General features: G+C 45.9%; 5 protein-coding genes across 5 annotated transcripts in view; 2 read left to right on the top strand and 3 right to left on the bottom strand.

Moving 5' to 3' along the window:
* Lgr4 (Leucine-rich repeat-containing G protein-coupled receptor 4) overlaps positions 1-14,637 on the top strand; it is a 46,283-nt gene extending 31,646 nt beyond the window's left edge. The window contains exons 8-18 of the mRNA XM_018014856.2: positions 2,602-2,673; positions 2,731-2,802; positions 2,875-3,018; positions 3,131-3,202; positions 4,549-4,692; positions 5,510-5,626; positions 10,761-10,996; positions 11,073-11,187; positions 11,272-11,571; positions 12,313-12,386; positions 12,445-14,637. Coding sequence (XP_017870345.1) covers positions 2,602-2,673; positions 2,731-2,802; positions 2,875-3,018; positions 3,131-3,202; positions 4,549-4,692; positions 5,510-5,626; positions 10,761-10,996; positions 11,073-11,187; positions 11,272-11,571; positions 12,313-12,386; positions 12,445-12,731 — 1,633 coding nt within the window. The 3' untranslated portion in view covers positions 12,732-14,637. The remainder of the gene's footprint in view (positions 1-2,601; positions 2,674-2,730; positions 2,803-2,874; positions 3,019-3,130; positions 3,203-4,548; positions 4,693-5,509; positions 5,627-10,760; positions 10,997-11,072; positions 11,188-11,271; positions 11,572-12,312; positions 12,387-12,444) is intronic.
* LOC108618743 (26S proteasome non-ATPase regulatory subunit 5) lies at positions 12,792-14,803 on the bottom strand. Its single transcript, XM_018014863.2, has 3 exons — positions 14,650-14,803; positions 13,422-14,591; positions 12,792-13,339 (listed from the first exon to the last, which is right to left on the bottom strand). The coding sequence occupies exons 2-3, from the start codon at positions 14,558-14,560 to the stop codon at positions 12,979-12,981; spliced, it is 1,500 nt and encodes a 499-aa protein (XP_017870352.1). The 5' UTR covers positions 14,561-14,591; positions 14,650-14,803; the 3' UTR covers positions 12,792-12,978.
* Positions 14,804-15,135: 332 nt separating this feature from the next.
* Positions 15,136-17,152, top strand: Bap60 (Brahma-associated protein 60). The gene is made up of 3 exons (XM_018016979.2): positions 15,136-15,373; positions 15,453-16,700; positions 16,764-17,152. The coding sequence occupies exons 1-3, from the start codon at positions 15,263-15,265 to the stop codon at positions 16,917-16,919; spliced, it is 1,515 nt and encodes a 504-aa protein (XP_017872468.1). The 5' UTR covers positions 15,136-15,262; the 3' UTR covers positions 16,920-17,152.
* Positions 17,153-17,816: 664 nt separating this feature from the next.
* LOC108619612 (lipid scramblase CLPTM1L) lies at positions 17,817-20,153 on the bottom strand. The gene is made up of 2 exons (XM_018016289.2): positions 18,904-20,153; positions 17,817-18,823 (listed from the first exon to the last, which is right to left on the bottom strand). The coding sequence occupies exons 1-2, from the start codon at positions 19,804-19,806 to the stop codon at positions 18,071-18,073; spliced, it is 1,656 nt and encodes a 551-aa protein (XP_017871778.1). The 5' UTR covers positions 19,807-20,153; the 3' UTR covers positions 17,817-18,070.
* Positions 20,154-20,380: 227 nt separating this feature from the next.
* Positions 20,381-25,575, bottom strand: part of LOC108618015 (uncharacterized) — a 30,717-nt gene continuing 25,522 nt past the window's right edge. Inside the window, exons 2-6 of the mRNA XM_089472929.1 lie at positions 24,320-24,630; positions 23,444-23,622; positions 22,015-23,134; positions 21,174-21,797; positions 20,381-21,094 (exon numbers count right to left, since the gene is read on the bottom strand). Coding sequence (XP_089329055.1) covers positions 20,966-21,094; positions 21,174-21,797; positions 22,015-23,134; positions 23,444-23,622; positions 24,320-24,630 — 2,363 coding nt within the window. The 3' untranslated portion in view covers positions 20,381-20,965. The remainder of the gene's footprint in view (positions 21,095-21,173; positions 21,798-22,014; positions 23,135-23,443; positions 23,623-24,319; positions 24,631-25,575) is intronic.

Genomic DNA, 25,575 nt, shown 5'->3' with positions numbered 1-25,575 from the left:
ACCGACTTCGGAATGCTCTTGATATATTTCAAGCGAAGTAATTTCGCTTTCGATATTTTGGACTTTCAGCCTTGAGAAGTGTACATACATATGTATATGAATAGAAATATTCTTAGAAATATTCCAATCTTTTCCTTTTTCCACATTTCGTATAGGGTAAATCCAAAATCTTATGAGATGAGCAAACCAAGGAGAGTATATGTTCCATTATTCAATTCTCTAGCTAAAAAATCAGCGTATTGGATCTGGTGGAAGAATGCCCAGAAGGACATTTCCCATTGCCTAATGCCCCATTACTCTTATTTATAATACAAATAATAATACAAATAATCCTAAAATGTTATTAAAGTCTCTAAGCTTGTGTTTATGCATATTATGATTTATGCATACATATTTTTTTATTTTAATATATGTTCTTATTTTTGTAATGTTGTATACGTTTTTTATATTGTATGTTCTTTAGTTGGTAATATTTTACATTAAACTTAATTGACAATACTTAAAGATTTACTTTCTCAAAGCTTATGTAAGCTCCTACACAAAGCCCGTACACAAGACCCTAGCCCAGCCCCACCACAAGCCCATCGACAGCCTCTGCTTGCGCCTTCTATGCATATTGTCTGCATTTCGCATGAAAATCGATGCAGTGATAAGCGATTTTAATGAATGCTGCCCAACTTATTGCCGTGTGCACAACTGTACCTGTGGGATAGCATCCCAGCAATCTCAGTGTGCCTATAAAAATTTTGTTTATATATATTTTTACCTTTCACTTTGTCAGAGTTCAGGGGGACAAAAGTGCTTATTAACGCAACCGGCATGAGGTGAAACGACCAACAACAAAATAAAGGCTGTAATTGCCAATAACTATATAGAAGATAAGGACACACACACACCCATACACACACACACATACATATATACACTTCAGCTATTGCACAGAGGCGCATAGAGGACAGTTATGTGCACTCACAATTGTTGATTGTATCATCACTTCTGTACATGTGTGTGTGTGTGTCTCTGTGTAGATGAATACTAGCTGATAATAAGCGTATGGGTGTGTGTGTGTGTTGCAGCCATTGTTGCGTATACGCAACGCCTGCCAGTTGGGGCCATAAAGTGAGCCATTGTTTGGCCTCGGCTGACGGCTCACTTTCGGGCGGGGAGCTTAGCAGCTATACAATAAATATATTAGCACACACACTCACAGAGGGGCAGCAAAGTTTTGTGGGCGTGGCAGTTCCGGTCTGAGCAGTCGCAGCCAAAAAAAAAAAGTGAAACGAGCAGAAGGGAAATAAAAGACGCAGCCAACAGCAGCCGGCGACAACAGAAAACTAAAGTGGAAAACAAAACAAAAACACATAAACAACTCAGTTACACTTTGCACACCCTTGAAAGCGGTGCGGGCGGGGTGGGGGCGGTTTGTCGGCTTAGCTTGGCATTCGGTAGTTGGTTTGACTGCAACGGAATCACAGCTGCTGTTGCGGCAGCATTGACACATGGACTATGAGGCAGGGCCTGTAGGGCGCAGGGAACAGAGTTGCATTTAATGGCTTATTAAGTTGCTCGCTAGGTATCTCTCTCTCTCTCTCTCTCTCTCTCTCTCTCTCTCTCTCTCTCTCTCTGTCTATCTCTGTTTCTGTCTCTGACCCTGCTCGAACATTTTATGGCCTAGCCGAGGGTATTATGCATGCAACATAAGACATGCAACGTGTCGTAATACATACTTGCCTGAGAGTGTATATGGAATTGATTGATGAGCTTAATGGAAACAGTTATCATGCCACCTCCGTCGAGGCTTCATCTTTTCATTGGCCAACTTCGAGTCGAACCAGTTGACAACTGTCATTCGTTATTGAATACTTTATATACTCGTGGATGGACATAGATAGGACGCTCGGTAGGACGAGGATGGTCAAGGACGGACAGCAAGTCGGAAATTGGAATATTCTCTAATTTTATAGATCGTCCGTTGTACATATATAGTCTAGCGAAGACTTATCTCAAGAAGCATTCTGATTTGGGCGACATAAACATATGTATTGGCTGTATATTAATGCATAGTGTATATATAGACTGTATGCCTATTCTACAGTGCTTTAGAAAGCTTTAGAATCCATTGCTAGAGTGAATATATCCAAGTCTACTAGGAGATTACATATACATATTAGATAGAGAGATTACATATAGGCATGCTTGAATTTTTTCGAGCACTGTTGACCGATTGTAAATTGTAGGGCTAAAACATAATCCATGGGGAAATTCTACTATGTGATATATAAACTGATACAGATCTAGCGAATATACCTCCGGTTACATTACTATCTAAATGTCCAATCAAAAGATATTTCATTTCTTCTATAAGGTCATTTTTAAACCTTTTAAACAAAATTATAAACAGAGTAATACCTCACAGCATTTACTTTTATTATTCTCCTCTCATATGATCATTTATATAATATACAGGTATTATAGAGCTACTATGCTTTGCCAGCTATAGAAAGAGTATACAGTCTTCGGTTTACACGCTCATGTTGTACTCCCTTGGCTTTGTTCATTCTTGGCGCGCATTAAAAAACAATTTTTGGTCTAATGTTTCAGAATTTTGGCACGCAATCAACTGAGCAGTCTAAGCAGCCATAATTTTCGCTATCTGCAGCAATTGGAGGATCTGTAAGTAAAGCCCATTTGGTAGCCGCTTCGAAACTAGAACTAACCTTTGTTCCACAGCGATCTGAGGGGCAATTTGATAGCTAACTTCGATGCGTCAGTTTTCGCAGAGCTGCAGAGCCTGCAGGTGCTGTAAGTGGCGTTGATATGATCTTACGATCCCGGCTATATAGACAACACTAATCGTCCCCCCCTCTTGCACAGCTATTTGAATAACAATCGTCTGCAGCAGCTACATTTGGGCATGTTTCCCAGCAATTTGCTTCATTTGCATACTCTGTCCTTGGCGCACAATCAAATTGCGAGCATTGAGGCGAACACGTTCACATTTCCACAGCTTCGACACTTGTAAGTACTCCTCAATGGGAGGGAGTGAGATGGAGCGACTGAGAGAGTGGGAGAGCGGGGAATCCCATTCGAAGCACTAACATTTTATGAATGCTTTCTGTGGCTTTTGCAGATTTTTGGCTGGAAATCAATTGTCTTACATACGGGAGGGAACCTTTTGCAACCTCAGCTATCTGCAAGGACTGTAAGTTACAAAGGAAACAAACAAACAAAAGCAACCGAAAAGGCTTCTCTTGTGGCTCGACAAATGCATGCACGACTCGACTAGGCATATACCTTGTTTGTTCCGACTGCAAATCTAGTTAGGAGCGAAGGTCAAGGAAGAGTGGACTGAGAAACTTGTTAGATTGGACATATACCCTGTAGATGGACTATTCAGGGGATTTGCGCTTAAGCTTATGCGTCTCGCTTTGTAGACAATGTGACAGACAAAGATATACCCTCTAATTGCAGCACAATTTATGATTAAAGCATAAATTGCTTTCACTCTGTTAACAAATTTTATAGACTACCTACATACCCTGTAAATGGGCATCGTTCGATTTGATTTGATTCAACCCAAGGTTAACTTAGTCATACGCTCAAAATATATTTCTACACTAAGCAGATTAGTTTTTGCCTGCCTACGCAGCTGACTGACTAGTCATATACCCTGTTAATGCATAGACTCTGATTCGAATGCTATACAACCAGAAACATGCATTCGTTTGCAACATGATGGAATAGACGTATACCCTGTAAATGAGCAAGCTTTGGCTTGAAGCTACTTAGCAATTGAAAACATTCACTTATCAGTATATCTTAATTACATGAGGTTACCTAGGCAGCTTACCTGCTCCCAGGCTGGGGATATACCCTGTATATAACTGTTAACGATTGGGCTTAAATGCAAAGTAAAAGATCTCCTAGTCTTAAGTTTGTTCAGATATGCCAAGTGTATCATGGCCTCGCATACGCCCCATTCATGCATCACTTCTTCTACAGGGTATTCGACCGTAAGATGTGTTGTCGGCCATCGGCGAAAAGGCTTCTGATAGCCACATAAAAATGTGTCGCGGTTTATCGTGCCCATCGAGTTTTTCCAATTTGGTTAGGCTTAGCCGCAAAAAGGAAGAAAAGTGTGAAAAAAGCGAAATGATGTGAGCGAGGGCAGTGGAGGGAGAGGTGTTTGGGCAGCAGAAGGGTTTCGTTTGAGGCTCGCTGCTTGGGTTCTTTGCTGAGGAATTTCATTTATCAAAGGGCACGCGACAAACGTTTCAGCTGGGCTGTCAAAAGAAAAAGAAAATGGGAGAAATGGGAAACATATTTGAAATGAAAAGAGAAAACTTGCGTTAAACTGAGCTCGAGCTTATCCTGGATTCAAATGCATATTGAATAATAAGCAGCAAATGATAAAACTTTAATGACAAAACTTCATCAGAAACTTGTGTTGCACGCTGAAACACACACAGTTACCCACACACACACACACACACACCTCCACACACACACTTTCTTTCTCTGTCTAACATTTGCATCAATATTCTGCAGACATTTGAATGAGAACCAAATCGAGAAATTCGATTTGCACGCCTTCGACTGCCTGGAAAATCTCAACTCCCTGCTGCTAAATGGTAATCGCTTCAAGACCCTACAGCCGGCCGTACTGCAAAATCTGACCAATCTTGACTTTATGTAAGTATGAAATCAATACCCAGTAATTGCCCATAAGCAACCGATTGCTCTGTTCACAACAACAAATGGGGTATATGGGTTTGAAAAGCTTGAAAACTTAAGAGTTGATATAAGACATAATACTATACACATACATATATGTCTAGTATGTAATATATAGCTCTATGGGATATGCACAGTTTGAGAGTCACTGTAGAATTACAGTTTAGGCATCAGCATTAGCCTTACAGATTCAAGGCAGATCTAAAATTCTTTTCACTAATTCTTAGGGCTCCTTGGTAGTTACAGTTTGAGAGTCAGCAAGCGAAAGATCAAAGACTGCTTTGAGCATGCTTGATATCAGCTTCTCGCAATATGGAGACAATCTTCGAGCAGTCATTGAGAAACAGTTTGAAAGCCATTACACTTTTACAGTTTGAGAATCCGTCTGGCAAAACGAACGCCAATCTTGCATATCTCATTAGTTGCTAAAACTACAGCTTGAATCTCACTCAACGCTTACAGTTTGAGAGCCAGCTTAGTATTTAATAAACTACCGTCATCCATAATTTGTAAACTTACTTATTGAAGAGCACTAAGAAAACAGCAGAGACTGACTTTACAAAACAAAGTTTGACAGCCACTTCAGCCCGCACAGTTTAGGAGTCACTGATGGAACTGTGAACAGAGCATGGCCAAGTCGGCTATAGTCGACTCAAGCAAACTACTTTTGCTGCTTCTGTTTGGAATTGCCAAAGATTTCCCCCACTCTTTGTCTCCCTCTTTCGACCTCTCTCTCTCGCTCTCTTTGTCTCACTGTATCTCTGTCCTCTTTCAGCTACTTCTCGTGGTTTCATTTGTGTCGCGCCGCGCTGCATGTGCGCGTCTGCGATCCCCGCGGCGATGGCATCAGCAGCACCTTCCATCTGCTCGATAATCAGCTGCTGCGTGGCAGGTAAGTGTGCTCTGCCTCCTGCTCTGGCTGCTCCTTCTCCTCCTCCTTCCGCACATTGCCTTGTGCGCGTCGGCTAATCCTTGCCTGCAACTGACGACATCCGCTCTCCAGTTCAAGTTTATGTTTATGTTTACTGTTTACCATTTGGACTCTGCTTATGTTTGCATATTCTTCTCACAGCTCCTTCATAATGCAGCAACGAAATATACCCTGTAATCAGTTAACATGAGAGGCAGGCAAGCATAGACAGATGAGCTGAGTGTCTCCCTTATCATTGGTTACTTGTTATTGTGAGGGATACCCTTTTCCATCTTTCCATTGGACATCATCATTCCGATGCCTTTAGCTTGCCAAGAAACTTTTGTCTTAGCTTGTAATACCTTCATAATACCCTGGATTGGGTGCTGAATATACAAAAGTTGTACGTGTACAATATATATTGAGGAATCTGTGAGCATAGCGAAAAACTGTTGAGCAAGTATAAACAAGCGTTTTACAACACTTAACTAGAAGAGTTATTGAAGGGCGGAGTGAACAGGAGATGGAGAAAGAGTTAAAGCAAAGGGTGTATTGAGAAATGAAAGATGAGAGAGAGGGAGAGAATGAGAGAGAGGGAGAGAGAGAGAGAGAGAGAGAGTGAGAGTGAGAGTGAGAGTGAGAGTGAGAGTGAGAGTGAGAGTGAGAGTGAGAGTGAGAGTGAGAGTGAGAGTGAGAGTGAGAGTGAGAGTGAGAGTGAGAGTGAGAGTGAGAGTGAGAGTGAGAGTGAGAGTGAGAGTGAGAGTGAGAGTGAGAGGGGGACGAGCGAGAGATGAGACGACAAACAAGTAAAATGAAAGATCTGAGGAGAGTCGAGTTAGAGAGATGGACGAAACTGAGAGAAATAGAAGAGAAATTTAATGATCGCGAAAATTAATGAGAGTCCGAGATACAAGACAGAGATGAGACAGTGGGAAAACTCGAACAAAACGTTGTTTTCTTTCTTCTTTATATAAATATATATGTAAATTGTTTCGCCTCAAAGTTTGAATGCTGGATTGTGTGACTGCGGTGTATGCTCGGCCTATTTCATGGCATTCCGTATTGCCTATGTGGGCACACTCAGTTGTAGAGGGCGCGGCGCAGGCGCTCGCGCAGCACCAGCAAACGCATCTGATGCTGATGATCGTTGCTGCCCAGCGGAGCTGTCGACGGTGGCTCCGCCATCAGGCCGTTCCGGCCGGCACACGGCACGCCTCCGCCTCGATTGCGCGCAACCACATCCAGATCCATAGCGGGGCTTGTCTCCTGACTCTGACGCTGGTACTCAAAATGCATGTTGACCTCTCTTATGTTTACGATTTTCTCCAAAATTTGGACTATTTTTTACGAGGTTTTTTTTTTTTTTTTTTTGTTTTTGTTTATTGTTTTTTGAACTGTCCTTAGTTTCAACAACTTATAAATAATAAAATGAACTGAGCCTCATTCGTACAGCATTGACAGCCAAGGCCAACTGTTTGAGTCTCTGACGAGTCGATCAAGCACTGTTCGACTCTCCGTAACTTCCTCTAGCGATTCGTTCGGTCAACGTTCCATCCGTTCTTCTGCTTCTCCCATCGTCCAACTGTTCCTCCGCCTGTTCGTACTTTTGTCTGCCTGTTCGCCTGTCAATATCTCTTTCTCCCTGTGCATCCCATTTCCCTAACGTGACTATCGCCGTAAATGTAAGAGTTAGCTTAGGTATATTTCAATAAATCGATAACTTTTTCACCAAAGTCCATAGAGAACTCTATTTTTGGTAAACCCTAATGCAGGTTTCTAAAATAGGATTAGAAATTTCCTTCGAAGCGATGCAGAATAGTGTTTGAGATATATTCTAGACCAAGACATGTTAAGGATGTTTCAAATTCCCACTTTAGTTATACTTCAGATGTTTTTCGGGGTCTTTCGTTGAGGCATTTGGTAAAGCATAGTGAAACCATTTTATGCTCGTTCATGCAGGTCAAAGAGACTCGTTTGGTTTTGTGAAACTGAAACTCCCGATAGAGCTTTCAGCTCTACATAGAATACGATCGTCAATTTCATAGCCAGGACCTTAACTTTGTCAAGTGAACGACCCTCGATTTATCGACTGACGCTCTGAGTGCAGAGCAAATCACAACTGGATCCACTTTAACGTAAACCCATCTACAAATGGAGTTGAGGCCTTGAGCCGGTATTATGCAGCCGCTGGCATCCGAGTACAAATTTCTGGCGTTGTTTTGCTTGCATATGAAACTTGGGCAAGTGCCTGAGCACGCGGGCTGGCAAGTTGGGCAAACGTCTTTTCCATTTGGCATTTTTCATTTTCATGTGGGAAAACCAACCGAGAGCAGGCAGCAGGCAGCAGTCAACACTTGTCATCGGCTACTAACTGAGCTGAGTGATTATCTGGCTGGCTGGCTGGCTGTCTGTTTGTGGAGACTGTGAGAGACGATGCTAAGTGCCCCGCCTCTGCCTGTGCCTCCTGCTAGTACCAAGCGAAAATGAAAATTACGTTTTTCCTTGAGCTACCCTCACACATCGAGCACATCTAGCTATCTATCCAGCCATTCCTCAGTTTGTTTGTTTGTTTTGCTTACACTTACACGCTCTGCGTGCTGTCTGAGTTTTCCTTTGCACCCTTTAAAGCCCCCGCCCCCGTCACGTTCCGTCCCCCCCCCAGCAGCAGCCAACCGGGCGTATGCTTAATGTAAGTTTCACCATGTGTTTGAGCATCCTCATTCGAATCTACTTGTTCAACTGCTGCTCGGCTCTGCTGTTCGTCTAAGCTGCCTGGCAAATATTAACAACCAGTCACACACACACACATACACTCTGTCTCTCCCCCCCCCCCCCCCCCCCCTCCCTCTCTCGCTCTGGATGCCTGCACGTCGCGCTGTCTTGCTGGCATGTGCCAGTTACATTATCATATTATTTTTAGTTGACGCTTTCATAAAAATTAAATACTTTTGCACAGTTGTTTGTTGGTTTTCCCCCCTACTCAGTTCGCTCTCACCACCCGCTTCCCTATATCCACCTGGTGCCTGCTTAAAGCGTTATTTGAGCACATGTGAAAGGCTTTTCGGCAACTTGTAGCAGCAAATGCCACACGTCTCCAGTTTCTAGCCGTTTGTCAGAGCTCTACCCCCACGCGCACGCAGAGAACAGATGCATAGCCTCTGCTGCCGGAACGGTGTTGTATAACAGTTGAAAATATCCTATAATTTATTAACAGGCGCTTTTAGCACGTTGTCAAACTTGGCCAACTCCAGCTGCCCCCAGTTGAAAGCTCGACTTGACTTTGAGCAAAGCAGGGAATACTCGACTGGTATATATCCTGGTCGACTAGGAGATACCCATGTACGTGGAGTGAGTTTCAATTCCAATGTGGAATAGAGACATATGTATACGCTAGGTAAAACTATAAATAAAATAAGTGATCCACTATATCTATATATCGATTTAAATCGATTTTAATCGATATGCACCAAATCTTCGATGATTTCAAGGCAACCTAAACTGTATTGCACATAGAGAGGAACGAATGGAAGTAACTCTATCAATCGCACTGATCAAAAATGTATATATACCAGTATATGGCAGGTATAAGTATTTATGGGCTCTACCCACGGTTCCTGCTGCCTGCTGAATACTTTTCAACAGCAGCAATATACCCTGCTTAGTCCCCGGCCAATGAATGATGGGGTGCAATCTAAACTAAAAGCTCGAAAACTTTCAGCATGCAGAACTAAACGAATTATTTATGCAAAAATTCAAACTGAGCAGCTTGAGAATTCCATTAAGCCCGAGTCCATTAAACCTGTTGGAGCCAAAACTTTAAGCAAGTGTCATTCAATCATAATTCCAAGCAATCTTTACCCGTCAGAGCTGGCTTCAGCATTAAGCCAACAAGTTGTTATGCTTCCTTGTGCTTTGGCGTGTAACTAGCAGGAAATGTTTGCAGAGCAAATGAATGGAAGCGAGCATAAATTACAGTGATTTTATGATAACTGTACAGGCGTCGACCCACCTCTCGCATCCCACCTTCTAGCTCTCACCCATCTCACTCTCTCTCACTCCGATTGGCAATCAAATCAGAAATAAAGGCCAAGCATTCGCAATTGTCACAAACAGTCGTGGCCTCTGTGTGCGCCGAGCTCTGCCGAGGCGAATCCTAATTTCAGCACCAACTATGACTGCAATAATGAGCACCTAGTCTACCACACCCGCACCCCCCACCCACACACACACGTCTATGGCACACAGCTAATTGGCCAATGGCATTCAGTTGAAGTTTGCCTTCGCCACTTAAATTTCCTTTAATTGCCCGAAATTTATGCCAATTGATATTCCATTCGCATTCGCCATGGGACAACTTTCTCTCGCTCTCTCTCCCACCTCTCTGTCTCTATGAATAGCCCCTCTCATTAAGTTCTCATTCTATTTATATTCTGTTCTATTAATAATTCATAGTGCTAGAATAAATGTACAGCAAATAATTGCAGCACCAGAAACGACGATTTGGCTCAGTTTCGGAGCATGTTTCCTGCGCAAGCTTTAACTTTCCCACTTCTAGCCTTCACCCAGGCAATCAATCAGTCACTCAATCAGGAAACAAGTCATTATCTAGATATGAAAATTATCTTACGACTTTATCTTCTTTTAATAAGGGATTTCGGTTGTTTAATAAAGCATTTTCATCAATTAATGAATCAATCTATCAATAAATCAACTCATAAAACTCTTTCAGCTATGAAGATTTAGTATTTCATAGTTCTCTCGCCTTTTCAACTGAGCTCTGTTTACCAGTCAATCAATCCATCAATCAGTCGATTCAACAATCAGTCCATCCATCAATCAATCAGTCACTTCCTCACATCACTCCATCGACTAACTCTTTAAACGTTGTAAGCACAGCTTCAATCAAGCAATCAAGCCAAATCTTCATCAATCATAAATTTTCAATATTTATTTTGATATGCATTTGGTATCAAATATCCGAGCACTTTAGCGTGAATCGATCTATCAACCAAGTCATCCATCAATCCATCCGTCAATTCTACTCACTGCTTTGCTCTCTCTCTCTCTCTCTCTCTCTCTCTTTTCCCTCTCCTCTCTCTGCCGGCACCTTCCCTAGCGTTTGGATCATGGCTTCGATTGCCGTCGTTGGCAATCTGCTCGTTCTGGCCGGACGATATTTCTACAAGTCGCGCAGCAATGTGGAGCACTCGCTTTACCTGCGCCACCTGGCGGCCAGCGACTTCCTAATGGGCATCTACCTGACGCTGATTGCCTGCGCCGACATCAGCTTCCGCGGGCAGTACATACGACACGAGGAGTCCTGGCGACACAGCGAGCTCTGCGCCTTTGCCGGTGGGTAGACATGGAGATGGTAGCCCCAACTGAGATACCATAAACTATAACTAACTGTATTTTGAGCTATTTGCAGGCTTCCTGAGCACCTTCAGCTGTCAGTCGTCGACGCTGCTGCTCACGCTCGTCACCTGGGATCGCCTGATGTCGGTCACCAGGCCACTGAAGCCACGCGATACGGAGAAAGTTAGGTAACTGTCAGCTGACGTTTGGCAACACTGGTGCATAGTGCTGTAAAACGTGCTGCTATTCAAATGAGCTATCCATTCTTGCAGAATCGTACTGCGCCTGCTCCTGGTGTGGGGCATCAGCTTTGGCCTGGCCGCCGCTCCGCTCCTGACCAACGACTACTTCGGCGAGCATTTCTATGGGAATAACGGCGTCTGCCTCTCGCTGCACATACACGATCCGTATGCCAAGGGCTGGGAGTACTCGGCTCTACTGTTCATCTGCATCAACACCGTCTCCATGATCTTCATACTCTACTCCTATGTGCGCATGCTCCAGGCCATCCGGGACTCCGGCGGCGGCATGCGAAGCACCCACAGCGGGCGGGAGAGCGTGGTGGCCATGCGGTGAGTACTGTGTGGAGCTAGTCCTCTGGGAATGGCCTAGTTCAAATAGAATATATCGGTTAGTCGATTAACTAAGAAAGAGACCCTCAGGCTTCACTGCAGCTTTTATGGCCTCTGTAGACTGTAGAGCCAATAGGGAGACACAAATTTTCTAAATGTTTTCCTAAGGATTTGTATGTGTATAGTAGGTAGTCAATAAAAATAGGGCTATATGATCTTCGTATAGTCTCTCTATACATAAACATGGCATATACGGTCTTTAATCTGTGAGCAGTCTCATTACAGTACTTGAAAGACATGGCTATGTTAAGCATATGTAAACTTTATATGCTTCATTATACAGTCGATTGCCTCTATAGTTAATACATAGCTTAAAGAGATTATATACTATAAACAGATACGGTATCTATAGACTCTTAACTCTACAGTTTATAGTATCTCTCTCTCTATCTCTCTCTCTCTCTCTCTCTCTCTCTTCATAGTGTATATACAACTTCTAAAAAGTGTTAATGGACTTCTATCTTTGTAATATATACACTATATATAAGGTTTCTTCTATGTCGTCTATGTGCTTTGACAAATTCCTAAAATGCTTTGTACAAAATAGACATTTAGACTTTAGCTCAGTTATTCAGTTCCAGTTAAATTCAGCTTCTCTAATCTCAATCGCAACTATCTTCCATCTCTTTTCGATTCATAAAGTAGTATATTATATGACAATATCTCTGCTTTCTCCTGCAGCTTTGCCATCATTGTGACCACCGACTGCGCCTGCTGGCTGCCCATAATCGTAGTCAAGGTAGCTGCGCTCTCAGGTAAGTGCAGCTCACAACTCTCTGTATCTCTCTCTCTTTCTAATCTGTGCCTTTCTAGGCTGTGTTATATCGCCCGATCTGTATGCCTGGCTGGCTGTGCTGGTGCTGCCAGTGAACTCGGCGCTCAATCCGGTGCTCTACACCCTGACGACAGCCGCGTTTAAGCAGCAGCTGCGTCGCTACTGTCACACGCTGCCCACCTGCTCCCTGGGCAACAACGAGACGCGCTCCCAGACGCAGACGGCCTACGAATCGGGTCTGAGCGTCAGCTTAGCTCACATGGGCGTTGGCTTCGGCGGATCGGGGCGTAAGCACATGTCGCACAGGCACATGAGCTATCTGTAGGATGGCAGCCCTCGATTCTCTATAAATGTGATCTAAATAGTTACGAAAGGAAAGAAAATGTTAAATTACTATAAATTATATTATTACAATTGTATTGTAAATACAGATATATTTGGAATTTTGGGCGCAGTTCGCAACTGCAAAGAATTAACATTCGTTTCTCTCTCCCTCTAGGATGTCGACTAAAACCTTATGTACTATGTAGAAGAAGTTGCTCTACAGTGTAGCTACTCTATGATTGCTACTTCTATTGAGGTTCGGTGGCTATGTTGACATCGGCCTGCACATGATATGGCCCCTCGTTCACGTAGGCGGTGAAGCGAACGATTTCGGTCGCCGAGAACTCGTTGCTGACGGAGAGCAGCTCCATGATTTGCCACTTGAGATACTTGACGTCCTTGTGCAGATCGTGCTGACGCGAGAGCAGGAACTCTATGGCACCGCCCGTGCACTGCACCGCCTTGCAGCCCCATTGGTACTGGCAGAGGGTCTTCAGCAGGCCCAGCGCGGCCAGCTGCAAGTCGGGAAACGGTGTATGCAGCAGATCCATAATGTGATTCACCTGCTGTCCGCCCGCAAAGCACTCATACCAGTTCTTCAAAATGACACTGCAAGCAATAAAGAGAAAGAGGGAGAGGGAGAGGGAGATAGTAAGTGAGAACTATTTAAAGACTCATTTGGGTTGCTCACCTGAGCTCCTGGCTGACTGGCGCATTGATCGCATAGATGACATCGAGCGAGTTGAGCATGCGGATTTTCAGCGGCGGCGACAGGCTCTTCGTGTAGCCAGAATACTTGCGCAGCAGTTGCTCCATGGCCGGCTGGAACTGGACATGCATTAGCATCTTGCCCTGCACGGTGCTGGCCAGATTGGCCAGCGTGTCCATGGCCGTGGGCAGCACTGACTCGTCGCCCGAGGCTAGCAGGTCGAACAGGCAGGCCAGCATATGCGGATAGCCGCTGATGATCTTCTGCGGCTGGACAGCGGCAATTTTGCCAAAGAACTTCATAATGCTTGGTATCAGCAGCGAGTCCAGTGGATTCTCCTCGATGCGCTGCACCCGACTGCTGATAATGTCGAAGACGCGGCGTTTCTCCATGTAGCACAGGCCGTGATTCTGCTCGGCCAGTGGCACAAGTATCTCCATGACGCTCGCCTGCAGCAGCACGTCGTCGTTGTCCAGCTCACTGAGCGCCGCATCCAAGATGAACTCCACGGAGGACAGGGAGTCGGCACTGCGCTTGGCTAGCATGACGCCCAGCTCGTAGGCGCGACAGCGCACAACCTCGTTCTGCTTGAGCAGCTGCAGCAGCTTCGACTGCACGCGCTCGTCATTCAGCCCTTGGCTGAGCACAATGGTCAGAATGTTGATGGCCGCCGAGCTGCATTGTGTCTCAGGCTGCTGCAGTTCGTCAAGCACATAGACGAGCAGCTCGTTGCTGGGCAGTGGCTGAATTTTGTTGGCGCTGGCCTGTTGACGGCGCAACTCCTTCAGCAGATTGTTTAGTACAAGGGCACGCAGTGCAGGATTCGAATGATGCAGAGCCGGGTTGAGCAGCTGCGGCAAAGAGGCGTCGGTGATGTCGAGCTGCAGTTGGTCTAGGCAGGTACTCATGAAGTCGGTACACAGGTTGACTAGCGGCTCCTTCTCCGTTCCCTCGACAACGGCGCATTCGTAAAGCGCCGGCGCACGTAAGAGCAGCTCAATTATTTTTCGCGGCAGCGCCGATTGTTTGTTGATTTTTGTATACATGCTGGTGAGCGTCTCCATGCGCTTGCCCTTTGCATTTAGCTCGCGTAAATTTGTTTGCCACCATTCTTCATCCATATTTGTGTCTTGGACTGAATATTTCGGTTTGCTTAAAATACAGATTCGAGTGTCAAAAGCAAAATACAACAAATAAAGCAACAGCCTACCTATCGATAAGAACTAGGATTGTCGATTAACGCCAGTCACGTTCATTGTGTGACCGTTTAGGGTACACTTTCAAAATACCTAAAAATAACAAATATTACAGAAGTAGTAAGTATTTAATTAACATTATATATGTTTTTAAATGATAGCACCAATAATATATTCTTGAATTAAGTAGCCGCTATTTATAATAAACAAATTAAAAATTATCCACAAAAGTATTGTCAAACCCATGTATATGATAGGAATATAGCTTGCAGATCATATGTTTGTACGTCGATATATCGGTCCAAGAATATATAATAATTGTGTTAAATTTTAAATATAAATATAAAGTATATCTTTTAATATAAGCTAAATAATATTTATTGCTAAAATTTTTCGATGTTAAGCAAACTCAGCAAAATATATTCCCAAAAATATCGGCAAAATAGATAAATTGTTATTTTAGTATTTATTGCGCAGTGAAACTATCGATAGCCACTGGGCACTTTACAACCCTAAGTAGGACGCCATTTTACAGAGTTTTTTTTATGTGACGCAGCGTTGTTGTAATCAAAAAAATTGTAATTTTTCGTGAATTGCAGCAAGTGCAAAGGTGAAACAGAATTAAAGATGTCTCAACGCTTTGCGCCTGGCCAAGCGCCGGTGCAGTCACGCTACCAACCGCCGCCCCAGGCCCCCGGCATGCGTCCCTATCCGCCAGGCACCGGTTCCACTTTCGCGGTAAGTGATGGAATCAAATCATCGATTATCTCTCAATTTTCACAATGGGCTCGTTTCTTTTCTCTGTATGGCTGAGCAGCCACGCGGCTTTCCGCTGCACCCGAACACAACGCAGCCCGTTCCTGGCAGCGTTGCCGCTCCAGTTGGACCTGGACCCGCTCTGCTGCAGCGCACCACCCAGCCCACCTTCCAGAGCGGCCTGCGCGGCAGTGGCTCAGGCGGTGGCGGCGGCGGCGGTAGTAAGCGCTCGGCCGAGTCGCGCAGCCTGAACAGCGGCCCCAACAAGGGTGACTTTGTCGCTGGTGCCAAAAAGAAGAAGAAGCTGGCGGACAAGATATTGCCACAGAAGGTTCGAGATCTGGTGCCGGAGTCACAGGCCTACATGGACCTGTTGACCTTCGAACGCAAGCTGGACGCGACTATCATGCGCAAGCGGCTGGACATACAGGAGGCGCTCAAGCGGCCAATGAAGCAGAAGCGCAAGCTGCGCATCTTCATCTCGAATACATTCTATCCGAGCAAGGAGCCGAGCAACGATGGAGACGAAGGTGCCGTTGCGTCGTGGGAGCTGCGAGTCGAGGGCCGGCTGCTGGAGGATGGCAAGGGCGATCCCAACACAAAGATTAAGCGCAAATTCTCATCATTCTTCAAGTCGCTGGTCATCGAGCTGGATAAGGAGCTGTATGGGCCGGACAACCACCTGGTCGAATGGCATCGCACACACACCACCCAGGAGACGGACGGCTTTCAGGTGAAGCGGCCCGGCGATCGCAATGTGCGCTGCACCATCCTGCTGCTGCTCGACTACCAGCCGCTGCAGTTCAAGCTGGATCCCCGGCTCGCTCGGCTGCTGGGCGTGCACACGCAGACGCGGCCGGTGATAATATCGGCGCTGTGGCAGTACATCAAGACGCACAAGCTGCAGGATGCCCACGAGCGGGAGTATATCAATTGCGACAAGTATTTGGAGCAGATCTTCAGCTGCCAGCGCATGAAGTTCGCCGAGATACCGCAGCGGCTGAATCCGCTGCTGCATCCGCCAGATCCGATAGTGATCAACCATTTCATTGAGAGCGGGGCAGAGAACAAACAGACCGCCTGCTACGACATCGACGTTGAGGTGGACGACACGCTCAAGAACCAAATGAATAACTTCTTGATGAGCACCGCTAGCCAGCAGGAGATCCAGGGCCTGGACACAAAGATACACGAGACGGTGGACACGATCAACCAAATGAAAACGAATCGCGAATTCTTTCTCAGCTTTGCGAAGGATCCGCAAATGTTCATCCACCGCTGGATCATCAGCCAGACGCGGGATCTCAAGGTAAGGCTGGAGAATGGAATCATTCCAAATGACAATTCTAACCATACTGTGTTCTATGACCAGCTTATGACCGATGTGGTCGGCAATCCGGAGGAGGAACGCCGCGCCGAGTTCTACTATCAGCCCTGGACGCATGAAGCTGTATCGCGCTACTTCTTCACCAAGGTGAATCAGAAGCGCGCCGAGCTGGAGCAGGCACTGGGCATACGCAATGGCTAAGCTGTGGACTGAGCTGTTGTGCTCCATCGATGTCAATGTCAATGTCCACGTCCATGTCCAAGCAGTACGGCAAACTCTTTTTTCCTTCGGCAGTTTAGTTTAAGCCCTAAATGCTACACACCCTATACATATATATATATATATACTATATACACAATTCGATCATTTTTTTGCCAACAAAATCAGCGATAGCTGCAAAAACCAACAAATAATAAAAAAAGTGTAATACAAAATGTGAGCGAGGCATTACTTGAGGATTAGCTAGAGCGCAAGAGTAGCGTAGTTGCTATAAGGATTCACTGTAGTTCATACATCAGATGCTAGTCCCTAGGTTCCCATATGCAATGTAGACTTAGATAGACCAGGGAAAGCTTCTAAAGGTTTTAATATATTAGCCAAATGTAAAGAAGCTGTCGATGCTTGAATGGGACAGCCTAGAATCTGGCCAAGTTAGGGCTTGGCATGATCAAGGATAAATCTTAGTCCATGATCTGCCAAGATGTGGCAAGTTTCGAATCTAGTCTATGACTCGGCTCTGTCAAGCCTCTAATCCATCACAGAATAGAATCTAGCCTGATCTAGGATCTGTAAGTCTAGAATGTGACATAGTCTACAAGCTAGCAAAACTCCAAGACTTCATCCAAGATGTGCTCCAAAGTATGCTTATGGGATCTGGCATTGTCTACTACGCAATAAAGTCAAGGATCTGGTAATTCATCTATTACTTAAAATATTACCAACCGGGAATCGTAAGGTCTAATCAAGGCAAATCGGAACTCCAATCTATGTGAAAAGGTTTTATAGAGGATTGGCTTTAGCTCGCCTCTGGATGAAGAGATCTTTCTATAGGATATATGCATATGGAGCGGATGTAAAGCAAAACACTTGATGGCGAAATTTGATTAATTGAAGATGCTTGCATTTGCTACAATTAACAGTTACATGTGTGTTTGTTGTGTGTGTGCGTGTGTGTTTGTGTGTGTGTGTGTGTGTGTGTGCGTGTGTGTTTATGATGGATTACAGCCTAAATAAATCGACGGAATGTTCAACTGCATATCAATAGACATGAATATACATGAAAGCAGTTGCTTCTCTCTTCTATAAAGCTCTCGCTCTCGCTCTAGCTCTTGCTCCTCTGTCTCTATCTGTGTCTAGTCCTGCTTGGGGTGGGTGTTGTCGCCAGCTGGCGGGGCTGTCTCATCAATGGACACGCCGGAGTCGACGCGAGTCTTGTCCACGGGATAGAGCCAGCGTTGATAGAGATAGATGATGAAGACAATGTCGTCGCGCAGACAGGCGACGCGATGGGCCGTTGGCATGGTGATGATGAAGGCGAAGAAGTCGTCGATGAAGGTGTTGAATGCTTTGTACATGAAGGCGCGCCAGGGCAGAGCCGCCACCGACTTTAGCTTGTAATTGACGAACAGCTGGGGCAGCATGAACAGGAAGCCGAAGGCATAGACGCCGTTCACCAGCGAGTTGAGTGTCCAGCTGTACCAGGAGCGGTGCGGCTGATAGAGCAGCGAGTAGACAGCGCCGCCCAGACACAGCGGATAGAGCAGGTAGCTCAGGTAGCGCATGCCCTCCCGATCGAACTGCTGCGTCTGCTGCTCGGCCAGCTGGCCGGGCTCTGGCTGCTCGGCCTCCTGCAGCTTGCGGGTGATGAACGAGGTGAAGGTGAAGTGCAGGCGCAGGATCTTCTTGCATTTCCACAGCTCGATCAGCGTGCCGAGGCCGACGGGAATGAGCACCAGATAGGAGGTCTGTTCGTCCAGCAGATAGAGGAAGATGACGAACTGCGAGAAGGCGCGCCACAAGGTGGTCCGTGTGGACAGGCCCTCGTAGGACTGCTTCTTGCGCCAGAAGGCGACGTCGTTCTTGAAGCTCAGGAAGTCGAAGAGCATCTGCAAGGGCGACAAAGAGAGAGGAGAAGGGGAAGGAGTAAGTGCATCAGACAGATCTCTTCAGCTGTCTAGCTACTCACATGCACGCTGGACACAAAGATGGTGCCACAGAGCAGATAAACGTTCGTGTCGGAGAAGATGCCCTTCACCTCGTCGATGTCCTTCTCGGCAAAGCCAATGGACTTGAGCGCCAGGGTGGCGTGCTCCATGAGCAGCATCAGTCGCAGCTTGCCCATCCCAACGGGCCTGTAGTGGAAGCTGAATGTGAATTCGGTGGTGTTGCTGGTCACCGGCACCAGGTGCTTCAGTCTCGTGTTGAACATGTCCGTCTGCAGGATGGGCAAAATCTGCTGCATGCGATTCACGCGGATCAGCGGCGCCAGTTCGGGCGGCAAGTCCGCCTGGGAGAGAGCGAACATGTCCGTCAGCAGGGTCACGTAGACGTTCGAGCGAATGTGTGTGCTGGGCTTATCCGATTTAACGGCTTGATTCTTTTTCTTGAGCTGCTGCTGCTGCTGCTCGGTGGACTCCGTCTTCTCGTTTTGATTGATCAGATTAAATGTCTCGGCGCGTGGCACCATATAGTCGCAGAGATTGAGCGTGTGCAGCACCGTGGGTCCATCGCGCTTCAGGGTGCGCCATTCCAGAGGCTCGCCCTCCAGGGCCAGCCCGACGTGCAGAAATAGGGTGCCATTGCGTCGGGTCTTCAGCGGCACGTCGATCTTAAAGTCGTGGTCGAAGGGCTGCGCATAGTCGAAGCGCTTCACCTTGTACACCTCGGTCACCTCATTGGCGATGGGATTCCGGTTCTGTGAGCTGAACAGGGCCAGCTGCATGCGTGGACGCTCGGCCAGGAAGGAGGTGTAGCAGGGCGAGCCAGTGCACTGCAGACCCCTGAATAGCTGCGACATTTGGTAGATCGAGTGGAGGATGTAGGCCAGGAATACCACGCCCACCACCGTCGTGATCGAAGGCATGGCCATGATGCGGCACGGTTCCGGAACCACGGAACCAAAGCCAAGTCCACCAGCGACTGCGGTCTGCCTGATTTCCCAACAATTCGTGCGAAATTCCAACAGAGGATATGTCGGAGGAAACCGATTTGTTGCTTATTTAATTAAAGGCCAGAAATGCCGGCGTAGCAAAGTTTCAGTGTTGCAAAATTCGCACAAGCTTTAGTCGAATGGCGCAAGCTCATGCAGCCTTGCGACTAAATTTCGAACTCACAAAATATCGGCAGCAATTAAAATGTTTGATGGGAAAAGAGCGGGGAGAAAATGAAATAAGAGAATGTAATTAAATTATGAATAGTGCTGACATTTGCTAAACTTTTAGTTTAGCTTAGTTTGAAAAGCGGCTAAAAAATACCGAAAACAATAGCACCATTTTGGTATATTTGCTGTTACAAATACCCAAAGTAGGTACACTAATGCTATGTGCAGCCCTGGCTGAGAGAAATGTTTCGTTCAGCAATGTGACCAGCTTCAGTTAAACCGCCAAAGAAATACAATTCAAATTCAATAATAAATTTCCGTTTTTATATTTTTTATTTGGTAGCAGTTTTATTCAAAGGTTTATATATATTACACATATATATAGGTATATATATATATATTTAGTAAATATATACATGAACTTGTAAAATTAGGTACTAGAGTTGTATTTTTTGTAAATTTTTTTTATTTATTTATATTTTTTTTTATAATTATAGCTACTAAGTACTATTTATGTTTTTGTCACGCACAAAAATTTCCAAACCTTTGGAATAAATTAAACGACTAAAATGTACACATTACGAAACAAAAAAAAAAGTATAGTATACATATATATGTATATATTAGTTAAAAATCTGTGATTAAAAGTGGATTAGCAAATAGGGGAAGTTGAAAAGCAGAAGGAATCGTGCAAGGAATGTGAAGTTATGTATGAACGGTCGATGCTATAAATATGTAGAGAGTTTTGTTTGAGAATGTGCGAGAAGAGCGAATCGATTTAGAATAGCAAATGAGATTGAAAGAGAGAGAGGGAGAGAGAGAGAGAGTGAGGGATGATGGAAATTCTCGCTATATGGTATATATTTATGTATATGGTAGGTATATATATAGTAGATATTCGCATAAATAGAGCAGGGAGGACCCGGACTTAGGCGAGACGTTTTTTTCGACTAGGTGACAAGATTTTGAGCATTGTGACAACGGGCGCCTCGAACGACATCGAGACGACAAAGGATAGGAAATATGAGGCGACCGTCAGACCAAAGAACATGACGACCTGCCGAGAGAGAGGGAGAGAGAGAGAGAGACATATAGGGTGAGCAAAAGAGAAGGAGGTATGTGAGAGTTCCACTTACCATTAGATCTCCGCCCAGGTGGAGCGGCGCATCGGAATTGAGCGCCATGGAGCGTATGACTATGGGGTGCACCAGGTAGGCGCAGTAGGTGACACGGGAGAAGGGATAGAAGCAGGGCGCCGACAGCAGCGAGTTGATATAGCCACCATAGCCCGTCGAGCAGGCGATCGTGATCCAGGCCAGGGATAGCGCCCAGGCCGAATGACTCAGCGAGCTATATGCGGCCGCTGTGAACTGCGACAGATCGGCCCGGTACAGGCCGAAGACCAGAACGAACAGATTGAGCATCGCCAGCGTCCAGGCTGTGGCAACTGTCAGTCTCGGCAGGCGAATCTTGCAATTGGTGCGGAACAGTATCCAGCCGACAGCCATGCCAATCAGGTACGGGCCCAGTCTCGTCCAGGGTTTGTCGTAGATCTTGTCGAAGAGAGCCAGTGGATCGTCGGTGTTGGGTCTGTGGTTGTTCGTGAAGGCAATCACCGCTGTGGTTATCCAGGACAGCACCAGAAACACCAATGTCGTTATAGCCGATAGCTTAAAGTGACGCACGCCCACTATCAGGATGATAGCACCGATCATATAGAACTGGGTGTCATTCGCCAGGTACCAGCTCCACAACATGCACTGCGAAAGAGAAAGAGAGAAGAGAGAGGAGAAAGAGAGAGAGACAGAAGATTAGTAGGGTTTATGGGAATGTATAAGGATCGAGAGGTCCTTCAAGGGATCTCTCAAGGGCTGTTCGGACTGTTCTTCGAGGGATCTACCGAGGGATCTGTCGAGTGATCTGTCATCGGCTCTAATCAAGAACTTCTCGATATTGCGCCCTTGACGCTTTACCCACCATCTCATCGACGGGAAACAGCGTATTGATGTAGAGTATGTTGCGCCACCAGTAGTCCGGACAGGTCACATGGTCCATTGTGGGCGGATCGAATATGGAGTAGGCAGCCAAGTATCTCATAGTCACTTGGACCACGCCCAGCACGAACAGGTAGGGAGCCGTGAGTCTCATGAACCGATAAGCAACCAAGCCAAAAAAGTGAGCGGTGCCCGCTGTGAATTCGTTGGCGCCCTTGCTCAGCTTGTTCAGCTTGCCCTTGGCGTTCGTGCGGAAGTACAGATAGGAGATCAGAAAGCCGCTGATGAAGAAGAAGGTGTCGACGCTGAAGGGTCCGTTGGTGATTGCTTGAAAGAAGAAGTTCTGCTCGACCTCCTTGCGCATCTCCATGTTGTCCGAGTACTTGAACACCACAATGCACGTGTGTCCGAGGATCACCCAGGCCATGCTGAAGGCGCGCAGGCCATGGATGCAGGGTATTGTGTCGGCGCCCACGTTGCGGTCGCAGATGGCATTGAAGTTCGTGATTGCCGAGAACGAGAGCAGCAGCTCCGAGTAGATGCTTAGCTTTTCGGGCTCGTGCAGGTGGCCCTCCAAGTGCTCGTCTGAGTTGCTGTTGTTGTTGTTGCCGTTCTTGTTGGCCGAACCTGAGACGACGCCGCCGCTGCTGCCTCTGCTGCCGCTGCCGATGCTGACGCCCTGATGATGGCGATGATGATGATTGTGATGGTGATGATGATGCACATTGATGCGCTCGTGATCGTGATGCTCCAGTTCGTGTTCGTGCTCATGTTCGTGATCGTGATCGTGCTCGTGTTCGTGGTCGTGCTCGTGCTCGTGATGATGGCCATTGCCGCTGTCATTGTCGCTGGGCGGCAAGTGAAGCACCAGCTGATCGAGCTGCTTCAGCGAATCGGACTGATTCGATTGCTTCAGCGCCTCCTCGTGGGCGGTCATTGTGTCGCTGTAGTCGGAGGAGGCGCAGCCAATGCCCGAGCTCGTCTCACTGTTGTTCATCATCTCCTTGTCCTGCAGGCGCAGCGCCTCCTTCAGCTGGCGGGTCAGGTAGATCTCGTAGAGTGTGCCGCAGCAGATCAGTCCAAGCACAATGCAAGAGACCACACTAGAGCGAGGGAGAGAAAAAGAGAGAGAGAGAGAGAGAGAGAGGGAGGGAAGACGACTGTTAATATGATAACCAAATAAGTGGATGTCGTGGCGGGATTAGTTTCGCTTCTTCATCTTCATTTTGTTTCTTTTTTTTTTTTTTTTTTTTTTTTTGGAAGCACATTTCACACGATTCCAAATGCTAATGGCTTGAGCCAACGACGGAACTAGCCGGGGGAGTGGAGCCAAGTTGAGGTATTCACTATTTGCATTGCCCATTAGCGACAGACTCACGCATTTTTTTGAAAGTATGTTTCGGACTACTTACATCAGCAGGCAGAAGGTCTTGTCCGACCAAATGTTGAACTCCGTATCCGTGGGCACCCGTATGTCCAGCACGCGCAGCTCACGGCTGGGCAGCTCCTGGCGTGCATAGCTGGACATGCGGTGCACATCGGCAATGCTGCAGGTCGAGGGCAGACAGACGCCCATATATATGGTGCGTAGCTGCAAGGAGAAGGGAAACAAGGTGAGTGGGAAGAAGTAAAAAAAAAGTTTAAATTTGTTTAAGGGCAAGGTTACTGTTGGAGGGAGAAACATCCTTCTTATATGACATCTCATCTCATCTCATCTCATCTCATCTCATCTCATCTCATCTCATCTCATCTCATCTCATCTCATCTCATCTCATCTCATCTCATCTCATCTCATCTCATCTCATCTCATCTCATCTCATCTCATCTCATCTCATCTCATCTCTAATTACGATCTACTGACATTAACTATTAACTTACTTCGCTTCTCGCTTCTTGGGCTTGCTTTCAGCTCTGTTAACTTTCTTTAACTCTCACACTCTAGCTCTCACTCTTTAGAAAACCTTTCCATATATCTCTCTCTAGTTCAATTACAATTCTAATCTTAACTTGATTCGCACCTCAACTTGAACTTCCCCAATTGCTTCTCGCTGGAAAGACTCACATAGACTCGAGCTTACTCTTAATTTCAAATGAAATTTTCATCTTTAGACTAGCTCAAGCTGAGGCCAACAGCTCTCAGAGCAGCTCTCTCCAGTTAACTTCTCCAAATGCTTCTCGCTGCCAAATATGATTCTAGCTCTTCACTATACGATCTCCCTCCCTCGCCTCCCTCTCTCCACCTCTCTTACCATCAATTGCCCATCTATTTCCATAGATTTTTGACTCACCATTTGTGTTGGCATCGTTTCGTTCAGCTGCAGCTTGAGCACATAGAAGCCCGGCAGAAAGGGCGGCGGCGGGTTGTAGACGCTGCTGTAGGCCTCAGCATAGGCCTCGGCGAAGGGCAGTCCATTGTTGCGATTCCCGTTCGATGTGTTGTTGTTGGTGTCCTTGCTGCTGCTGCCTTTGGTGTTGTTGGAGCTGGCGCCGGAGCTGGAGCTGGCGCTGTCGTAAATGGCTTCGCAAAGGGCCAATGAACCCATCCAATAGTTGTTGCCATAGAAGAAACCGGAAGTGTAATGACCGGAAGCATCGTCCACTGCAAGAGTAAAAAAAGCAGAAGCCAATGTTGAAAGTGAAGGGCATTATTCAATGCAAACCCGATTGGCCCGCCCGTCAAGCCCTTCTACTCAGCGAGTTGCATACCTCTATACCCTGTACACCCAGAGAGTGACGCAATGGGGTATGATATCTCTTAGTAAAAGAAGCTAAAATGGATCTATGATGAATTGCTGCCTTTCAATCAAATTTACATAACCTCAATCTGCTGTATATCCAAAACCTGATGTAATGAGCGAATTCTATTTCCAGATTCGAGCTCATATCTAACAACCTTGACAATAGTCACATTTTATTATTGATCAGCAAGCCTCGTTGAGTTCTCTTATCGCTTGGCAATCGCGCATTGTGAAGTAGCTCTCATATTGTGAGTATATAGACTTTCGAGGAACGTAAATACGCTTTGGGGCCTCAAAGGAGAGATGTCTATTTATAGAGATATTGATGAAAGGGAATTTAAGCACACTCTGGTGTTAATATCTCTATATAAATAGCGTAGTGCAGCAGTGTTAGGTAAATATTTATATATACTACGATTATAGAACCTAAGGTAGAGCAACGTTTTCAGTTGCTCTCACACATTGGATCTGTATGGACAGCGGGGTCTGCTAAATTGCTGGATTGAGTGTGTTGAGTTTGGGGTATGACTGACCAGACCAACTATGGGGCTTACAGGGCAGATGACGATTATATAGATCGTGTAGGAGGCAGAGATCAGTCAAGATGAAAGAAGAAATTTAGAGCCGTAAATGTTGCCTTAAATGAATACCCTTTGTTTGCTTAACATATTACACAACTACACGTGGTATCTACTAGTCTTTCACTCCTCTCAGCTTATTTTGAAATGATTTTTCTTACGTTTCTTTTATTTTATTTTTGCTGTTGTTGTTGTTGTTGTTGTTGTGGCTTTTGTTTCTTGTTGTCT

This window comes from Drosophila arizonae, chromosome X (genome assembly GCF_054131065.1).
Source record: "Drosophila arizonae isolate 15081-1271.41 chromosome X, UAZ_ARI_1.0, whole genome shotgun sequence".
NCBI lineage: Eukaryota > Metazoa > Arthropoda > Insecta > Diptera > Drosophilidae > Drosophila > Drosophila arizonae.
Note: the sequence above shows the minus strand (reverse complement) of the source record. Positions and strands in the feature narration are given on the sequence as shown.